General features: G+C 45.1%; 1 protein-coding gene across 2 annotated transcripts; it reads right to left on the bottom strand.

Annotated features, from left to right (window-relative positions):
* Window positions 1-2,719: 2,719 nt before the first annotated feature.
* Window positions 2,720-8,741, bottom strand: tph2 (tryptophan hydroxylase 2 (tryptophan 5-monooxygenase)). 2 transcript variants are annotated; one of them, XM_069716927.1, is made up of 11 exons: window positions 8,506-8,741; window positions 6,969-7,103; window positions 6,641-6,824; window positions 5,178-5,278; window positions 4,838-4,905; window positions 4,545-4,741; window positions 4,328-4,463; window positions 4,099-4,225; window positions 3,866-3,961; window positions 3,500-3,633; window positions 2,720-3,243 (listed from the first exon to the last, which is right to left on the bottom strand). In XM_069716927.1, the coding sequence occupies exons 1-11, from the start codon at window positions 8,674-8,676 to the stop codon at window positions 3,069-3,071; spliced, it is 1,524 nt and encodes a 507-aa protein (XP_069573028.1). In that variant the 5' UTR covers window positions 8,677-8,741; the 3' UTR covers window positions 2,720-3,068. The 2 variants fall into 2 exon arrangements, with proteins under 2 accessions (XP_069573028.1, XP_069573029.1); XM_069716928.1 differs by having other exon boundaries at window positions 3,167-3,243; window positions 3,480-3,633.
* Between the last annotated feature and the right edge of the window lie 820 nt (window positions 8,742-9,561).

Here is a 9,561-nt window from a genome sequence, read left to right as displayed (position 1 = left end):
CAGGTCGGGTTCTGTTCAAACTTTATGATCGTTTCTCTTCACAGAAAAATACGCTCAGTTTTCAGCAGCCGGGTGGCGAGTCCTCGACTTCCGCAGCCGCCTGCCGCCTCCAACCGAAGTCCTGCGCAGCTCAGGTCAGATCATCATCATCATCATCATTATCATCTTCATCATCTTCATCTTCATCACTTCAGTCCTGCAGATTCACTTGAGGACAGTTTAAAAAAATCCTAACATCATTTTTTTTTCAGAGTTCCTTCGTGTTATTTTACTCTCTGTTATTCCTGGAAACATAAATTAATTTATTTAAAATGGGAACTTCTAATCAAACATCATTTATCTTGTGTTTTTTAGTTGTTTTAACAGCAGGTCAGTTAAACATCCAAAGACGTGAATCTAATCTAATCAGTCGATATTCACAACGAGTGAACTGGAATTTACGTGGAGAAATATCAGACTCACAATGGACAGAAAATCAAAGATAAACCTGCTGCCTACATTACCCACAATGCACCGCAGCCACTCTACGTTTGCAGATGACACTGTGGTCTCACAGAAACAGGAACATCCTCTTTGAAATGTGAAGAGTTTTTTGGAGACGGATCCTCCGTCCAATTAAAAGATGTGAAGCAGAGACGTGTTGTGTTCGTGTCCCACAGAGGAGACGTGGGACGGACGGACCCGGAGGAGAGGACGGGCCCTCGGAGGACGGCGTTCTGATCCACGGTCTGAGCGTGGAGCAGTACCGAGCCGTCTACAGCTCGGTGTTGCAGCCGTCCGTCCTCGCCGCTCTGTCTTCGTCCAAACCCTCGGTGAGACGCTCGCGATGAGCCGAGCTCGGCGTTTTTTTTCGTCACGTCTGACCGCTCTGATTGGTCGTTGCAGGACTACGTGTGTCAGGTCCTGGAACTGAAGCAGCAGCTGTGGACGCGGCTGACTCGACCTCGGCTGCAGGAGACGGTGATGGAGGACGGACGCGTGGAGGTCATCGAGATATTCGACCTGACATGAAGAAGGAGGAACTTTTCTTCTTTTTTTTTAATGTTGAGAATAAAGTAGATATTTTCCAGTAAATCAAACTGTCACAGCTCCTGAACTTGAACTCGTCTGCTGCCGCGGCAACACAGCATCGGGAAGCACTCGTTGTTGGCGAACGAATGACGCTTTTATGACATTATTTACATCCCGTGTTTACAGCAACAGACGGACGAACACTTTGTGATCTGCTGATCAGAGAGTGGCTGCAGGTGAGGTGGGCGGGGCAGGAAGGAGGCGGAGCTTCTGCGGTGGGTGGAGGGAGCGTTGAAGGGAATAAACTGATGACATATTTCAGTGCATCCAGGAGTTCAGTGTCTTTTCAGGATTATTGTGTTAAAAGTATTTATGATTTTTATTTTTTTGCAGTAAAATTGCAGAAATGAGAAACAAACTACCAGCTGAGGACAAGAATTTAGATCTTTTTTTTTTATGTCCTTGCTAAATACTAAAATGTGCTGACTTCCTGTGATAATAAACCTGCTGAAATATTTGAACTTAAATGACTAATATATAATACAAAGCTGTCAAAATAAGAGCTTTAAATGCTTTTTTAAATCACATTCATTTAACACTAAAACAAAGTTCAGTTTCTTGCAGCTGGAAGTGGAAAAAACGTTTAACATGTTCCTCATTTCCATCATACGACCACATTTCCCACAAACCCCGTCACTTCCTGTTGATGTGGTTAGCTAATAGCAGAAGGGGGCGGAGCCTTGATTACTGGAAATTATGAATTTTTTTGGCAATAAAGTCAGTTTTATTTTGAAAAGGGACTTCATGATGTAATTCTTTCAGCAAAGCTTCTGTTCACGATGTTTTATACGGAAAAGGAGTTTTGTAAAATTAAAAACTACAGTGAATAAAACTGCAGGTGCTGATTTACTCGAGTACACATGAGGTATTTGTACTTTGAGTATTTTCATGTAATGTGACTTCATACTTTTACTCCGAACTCACCTTCTGATGGCTGCAGGTCCTGTCCAGTGAAAAGTGGAGTCTCCAGGTTTGATTGATGTTCAGTTTTCCTGTTTGGGCTCAGAAACGTCTCTGACAAACACGAAGATCTTTAATAAACATGATGCGTCACTATGGTTCATAAATCAGCTCCGAGACATCTCAGGAAGACAAAGAAGTGAACACAGGAAGTGCTGCACGACCAACACAGATTTTAATGCTTCATCATTTACACACGTGAACAGAAGCAGAAACACGCAGCTCACATGTTTCAGAGTCAATAAATCAATCAATCAAATAAAATCCAGCATCATTTGTTCGTCTGCTGAAAGATGACCTGGGCGTGTTCGTGTTGAAGGTCAAAGGTCAACCTGTCAGCACTGAACCTGTCACTCAAAACAACCTGCAGGAGGATGTGTGGCTCGATCACCCTCGTCTGTGTGTGTGTGTGTGTGTGTGTGTGTGTGTGTGTGTGTGTGTGTGTGTGTGTGTGTGTGTGTGTGTGTGTGTGTGTGTGTGTGTGTGTGTGTGTGTGTGTGTGTGTGTGTGTGTTCTATGGAACATGATTCATGTCCCAGTGCATTGTGGGATTCAAAGTGAAGGAACTTTATTTGGAGTTTAACTTGATTTAAATGAATTTTATCTGCTGCTGTGTTTGTTCTGTAAAACTGATTTGATCTGCAGGATGTCCAGAGTCCACTCTGAACCAGAACCAGAACCAGAACCAGAACCAGAACCAGAACCACCATCTCTGATCCACAGACAGGGACTGAATGTGGTTCTGGGTCTGGATGTGGTCCAGGTCAGTTGCTAGGAGACAGAGTCGGACTGACATGTTTCTGGAAGTTGTTTGTCAGGTGTGCAGACGGCTCTGCACGGAGTCATGTGACCTGTCTTTAAACTCCTCTGGCTCCGCCTACCTTCAGACAGATTGTTTACAGATGATCGATGAAGGAAACGATTGATGAAGCATTGATCAGGTAACAGATGGTAAATAAAGGAGAACATTCATGTTGCTCAGAACTGTGGAAGCGATTCAACCAATCAGAGCTCACAGGTAAAAGTGGGCGTCGGCTTCAGATGCCCATGTAGGTGTTCATCTTCCCCAACGCGTCGCAGACGGTGGTGAGGTCGCTGCGCAGGTCCTGCACCACGTCCTCGATGCTGCGCGTGTCCTTCAGCAGGTCGATGCTCTGCGTGTACGGGTTGTAGTACACCGAGAACGGCCTCTTTATCAACCTCGCAAACTCCCTGTCGGAGAGGGGGAGGAGTCATGAAACAGGAAGTGACGCAGAAGAACACGCCGAGGAGGAAACTGGGATTTCACTTTGGGAAATTTGGCTTTAAGTTTAAAAGCTGGGAGCAGATTGGAGGTTCAACTGTCACGATAAAATATTGAATTTCAAAATAAGAGCACATTTGGAGGATTCATGTTCTGACAGGACATCGTGTTTCAATAAAAGATCTTTGTGGTGTTGAATTCAAACCTGAAAGTAAAGTTGTTCACCTCATCTTCTCTTTGGCCTCCTCGAAGCTCTCTGACACGAAGTAAACCTCCTGGAAGGTGGTGATGAGACACTCCTGCTTACACGTCGTCCTCGGATCGAATGTCCGCACGCAGGCCTGATCGGACAGGGCATGCTGGGAAAAAAGCACACCGGATAATCCATCAATCAATTAACGAGCAGCTCATCAAGCCATTGATTTTCGAAGCTTCAAAGGCAGATTTAATTATTAATGGATTTATTGAATGTGTGTGTGTGTGTGTGTGTGTGTGTGTGTGTGTGTGTGTGTGTGTGTGTGTGTGTGTGTGTGTGTGTGTGTGTGTGTGTGTGTGTGTGTGTGTGTGTGTGTGTGTGTGTGTGTGTGTTACCCTCAGTTCTCCAATAGATGACAGTAAACCGGCTCCGTATGCTCGGAGCTGACCGTCCTGTTTGCAGAGTCCGAACTCAATAGTGAAGAAATAACACTGAAACACACAAAACACACAAATTAGGCCGCGTTCAGCCCCGTTCACACCTGTTTATACCTGTTCTTACCTGTTCACACTTATTTACAAGTGTTCTGTTCACACCTGTTGCTGAGTGTGTGTCGTGCAACACTCACCGTGGCCAGTTTCTGAACGTCTTCGTCGGACGCTCCCAGCGACGCCAGGCCGATCTCCTGGGAGAACTGGGCGAACTTCGTATCGGCCAGCAGAGGAACGTGACCCAGCAGCTCGTGACACGTATCACTGAGAGGAAACAGCAGCAGTTTAATATGAACGTGAGATGGATCTGCTGATCCAGAACCTTCAGAACGCTGAGGCAGCAGCACCAGAGGTGGAGGTACTCACGGTTCTGGGGTGTAGAGCGGGTCGGTGCTGTGACGAACATATTGAGTGCAGTTAAACACTCTGTAGGCCAAACCGGCCAGGAAATCTCTGGGAGACAGATAACCAGCGACTGGTCGCACGGTGAAACCAGAACGCTCTGAAACACAGGAAGTAAGACAGGAAGTCAAAAGAAGTCACACAGGAAGTAAAACAAGAAGTCCCAGGAAGTCGGAGTTACCTCTGAGGAACAGAGAGACGTCCTCCAGCTGGGGGATGTTGTCCTCACGGTAGCCACAGTGTTTGTTGAGCAGCGGCAGGTTCTTCAGGTACTCTCTGCAGGCGTGAGTCGGGTACAGCTGAGTCAGCTCTCTGAACACCACCCCCCACGTCCTCACCTCCTCAGGGGTGTACTCGATTCGAGGGATGGGCTGCCCGCTGGGGAGGAGACGGATCAAGGAACAAAGGTCTGCTCTCACAAACAAACAGGTTTCATCGAAAAAGGCACACGTGAGGAAACACAGGGAAACTTACAATTTATAATTCATGGCCACTTCCACAAAGTATTCCCTGCGCTGGCGGTAAACATTATCTTTGAATCCCTGACAGGACGGAAGCACACGGAGCAGGAGGATCAATAACCTTCATCAGGAGTTATTCAGAGTTATCCATTAACACCATCAACTTCCACACGTTCTTGTGACCTCTGGTAACAGATCGTAGGTGTGAAAGTATGTGGAGTATATTTCATAACAAAACACCGTAAAACCTGACTGAATACAAGAAAAACAAATGTTAAAAAAAACATCGTAAACAAAGATGTTTGCGCTGAGTGGGTTTAGGGTGTGAAATGTAAATCAGATATGAAACTTACGGGATGATCTGCGTCCAGCTCGGATCCGTACATCAACACCCGGTGAGAACACTGATCTAACTCGGAGATCTTCATGGGGAACCAGGGCACGTCCTCTCCGTCTCAAGAAACACAAGATCACAGACAGCTGACACAAACTCTGACGTGTTTATAGAAAATATGTTCATATCTGACATGTTTATAGCTGCATATAACCTGTGTTGGTAGGAGTTTATAAAGCCTGTTGGTAGGAGTTTATAAAGCATGTTGGTAGGTGTTTATAAAGCCTGTTGGTAGGAGTTTATAAAGCATGTTGGTAGGTGTTTATAAAGCCTGTTGGTAGGAGTTTATAAAGCCTATTGGTAGGAGTTTATAAAGCCTATTGGTAGGAGTTTATAAAGCATGTTGGTAGGAGTTTATAAAGCCTATTGGTAGGAGTTTATAAAGCATGTTGGTAGGTGTTTATAAAGCCTGTTGGTAGGTGTTTATAAAGCCTATTGGTAGGAGTTTATAAAGCATGTTGGTAGGTGTTTATAAAGCCTATTGGTAGGAGTTTATAAAGCATGTTGGTAGGTATAAAGCCTGTTGGTAGGTGTTTATAAAGCCTATTGGTAGGAGTTTATAAAGCATGTTGGTAGGTGTTTATAAAGCCTATTGTTGCATGTTGGTAGCCTGTTGGTAGGTGTTTATAAAGCCTATTGGTATAAAGCATGTTGGTAGGTGTTTATAAAGCCTATGTTGGTAGGTGTTTATAAAGCCTGTTGGTAGGTTTATAAAGCCTATTGGTATATAAAGCCTGGTTGGTAGGTGTTTATAAAGCATGTTGGTAGGAGTTTATAAAGCATGTTGGTAGGTGTTTATAAAGCCTGTTGGTAGGTGTTTATAAAGCATGTTGGTAGGTGTTTATAAAGCCTATTGGTTTTATAAAGCATGTTGGTAGGTGTTTATAAAGCAGGTGTTTATAAAGCCTATTGGTAGGAGTTTATAAAGCATGTTGGTAGGTGTTTATAAAGCCTATTGGTAGGAGTTTATAAAGCATGTTGGTAGGTGTTTATAAAGCCTGTTGGTAGGAGTTTATAAAGCCTATTGGTAGGAGTTTATAAAGCCTATTGGTAGGTGTTTATAAAGCATGTTGGTAGGTGTTTATAAAGCCTGTTGGTAGGTGTTTATAAAGCATGTTGGTAGGAGTTTATAAAGCATGTTGGTAGGTGTTTATAAAGCCTGTTGGTAGGTGTTTATAAAGCATGTTGGTAGGTGTTTATAAAGCCTATTGGTAGGAGTTTATAAAGCATGTTGGTAGGTGTTTATAAAGCCTGTTGGTAGGTGTTTATAAAGCATGTTGGTAGGTGTTTATAAAGCCTATTGGTAGGAGTTTATAAAGCCTATTGGTAGGAGTTTATAAAGCATGTTGGTAGGAGTTTATAAAGCATGTTGGTAGGAGTTTATAAAGCATGTTGGTAGGTGTTTATAAAGCCTGTTTGTACCTGCTTCGGCAGACCAGACATGTGCAGGTGTGTTGAAGGACACGATGTTGACGTGGTCTTTGAGGTGCTGCAGCAGCTCATTGAATTCCTTCTTGCTGCAGCTGCAGTCCGCAAAGATCTCCACCTCATTAGGAATTCGCTTTGACATCCGAGACTCAATGTGGTTGAGGTTCACCCGCTTCTCCTGCGGGAGGAAGTGGAGGAGGAAGAGGAGGAGGAAGAGGAGAAGGAAGAGGAGGAGGAAGAGAAGAAAGTTAAGAAACAAAAAACAACAACAACCCTGTAATAAATGAAGAGCCGAATCAAGTGGATCAGAGTATTTTCTGACCTGGAAGAGTCTGAGAGCTTTGACCAGACAGCCGACCTCATTCTTCAGAGAAAACACCACCGCTGTTTTCCCAGAATCCTCTGCGCTCTCTTTGTCCGGCGTCTCATTGATGGGACAGAAGGATGGACGCCTCGACTGACAACAACAACAACAACAAAAACAACAACAACACGATGACAGTTCACAACAACACAGGCAAAAAAGAAAAGGTGATTTAAATGTCAACAAAACGGTTCTGGAAATAAAAACCAAGCAGAAGTTACATCGGAGGGCAGCGTCGGCGTGGTGGGCGGAGCTTCGTGACAGATGGGTGTACAGCTGCAGCCTCTCAGAACAAAGAACAGACGATGAGCACAAACAGCAGATTCTCCTCACATCTGTTCCTCTGGATATTATAATAATTTAATTAATGTTCAGGATGTATTCATACAGATGTCTAACATTTGATTACGTGTCTCCGTATAACAATCGATTAGAGATCAATAACGTCACGTTTCATTGTTCAGCTTCAGATCCATGTTATTATATCAGTGAGTGAACACGAGTCCTTACAGATGATCCTGACAGTCTGAGCGCAGGGATGTCGTGCCCTGAGAAAGGACTGGAAGGCAAACACCTCCTGTGAAGCTTCAGTCAGGGAAAACTTTACCCATCAGTTCAGAGCTGAAACAGTTTGACGATCACATGATGACTTCTGTCAGTATTGATCCGTTTTATTAATGATCATCAACCGATCGATCGTTTATTTAAGGAACAGAAAAGATTCATGACTCCGAAAAACTTTCTGTTCGTTTCATCCTGCAGCGTCTCAGTTGAGTACTGGAGTACTTCAGGGAACTACTTGACGTACTTAAGTACTTTAGGGAACTACTTGAAGTACTCGAGTACTTCAGGGAACTACTTCAAGTACTCAAGTACTTGTACTCAGTTACTGTGAAACTCAACTGATGGTAAAATTCACTGAATAAGAAAAATAACTGTCTGAATATAAAACTTGAAAAAGAACAAAAGATGAAACAATACCTGGCTGAGAGGAAGAGGAGGAGGATGAAGAGGATGAAAGATGAGGAGGGTGACGAGGAGGATAAAGATGAAGAAGATGAAGAGGATGAAGAATATGATGAACACGAGGATGAAGAGAAAGAGGATGAAGATAAAGAAAAGGATGAAGATAAAGAGGAGGATGAGGAAGATGATGAGGAGGATGAAGATAAAGAGGAGGATGAGGAGGATGAGGATAAAGAGTATAAAGAGGAGGATGATGAGGAGGATGAGGAAGATGAGGAGGAGGATGAAGATAAAGAAGAGGATGAGGAGGATAACGATGAGGATAAAGAGTATAAAGAGGAGGATGAGGAGGATGATGAGGAGGATGAAGATAAAGAGGATGAGGAAGATGATGAGGAGGATGAAGATAAAGAAGAGTATGAGGAAGATGATGAGGAGGATGACGATAAGGATAAAGAGTATAACGAGGAGGATGAGGGAGATGAAGATGAGGAGTATAAAGAGTATGATGAAGAGTTCTGCCTCTCACCATCTGTCCCCCGGTGTGGCGCTGCTGCTGGTGCTGGTGGTCGAACATGGCCGAGTCCAGTGACATTCCCCTCCGGGACCAGTACTTGGAGGAGAACATCATCATGGCCGGCTGCATCCTCGGCACCGGCGCCGGGTCCGGCCCGTCCTTCATCACGTGGGCCGAGGCCATGGGGAACCAGTGGGTGTAGGAGTACCAGGGCTCCAGCCTGACTCTCTGCTGCTGCTGCTGGAGGAGGTGGAGGAGGTGGAGGAGGAGGCGGTCGGGGAGCTGTGGGTCGACGCAGCCCGCCTCCACCTTAAATACTCACAGGGGGGGAAGAGGGAGGAGGGGGAGGCTCCGCCCACACAGCTCTGCCGGTGGAGCTGCACCTCCACACACAAACAGATGTAGTCCTGAAGTCTGACGCTAGAACACCACCGAGGACCACCGGGGGCGGAGGAGGAGGAGGAGGAGGAGGAGGAGGAGGAGGAGGAGGAGTCCGTATACTCCCTTTGAAAAAGCATCAAGTCATCAGAGTTTCATTAGATAAAGTCTGATGGTCCTCCATTACTGAAACACAGGTATGTTTTGTGGTGGGGGGGCTCTTTGATTGACAGGTCCAGGGTGCAGGCAGGTTTTCTATATAGGTGGGCGGGGCTTCCGCCCCCTCAAGAGGCCTCTGGTGTTGTATTATTGATTCTAATATCGTATTGATTACTGTGACATCATCAATACAGCTGATGTGTGTCGTCCACCTGCTGCTGTGAGACAGATAGTTAGCTTAGCATAAAGACCGGAAACATGGGGAAACGGCTTCCTGTCCTCAGCTTCCCGTCCTCAGCTTCCCGTGCTCAGCTTCCAGTCCACAGCTTCCTGTCCACAGCTTCCTGTCCTCTTTAACTTGTCTGAATGTGTCTCCATGTTGGACTTTTGTCCTCGTCTGTCTTTAATCTGTGACGTCAGCAGGTGGAACACACAAAGCCACCTCTTCAATAACACCCTGAAGGACAGACGCTGACAGATGGCTGATGGACAGCTGATAAGCGGTGGCTGCTATCAGCTGTGAGCGAGACA

Source organism: Brachyistius frenatus, unplaced genomic scaffold, assembly GCF_029030835.1.
Source record: "Brachyistius frenatus isolate BFR_SWC_R1_liver_20210118 unplaced genomic scaffold, ASM2903083v1 Contig_164, whole genome shotgun sequence".
NCBI lineage: Eukaryota > Metazoa > Chordata > Actinopteri > Embiotocidae > Brachyistius > Brachyistius frenatus.
Note: the sequence above shows the minus strand (reverse complement) of the source record. Positions and strands in the feature narration are given on the sequence as shown.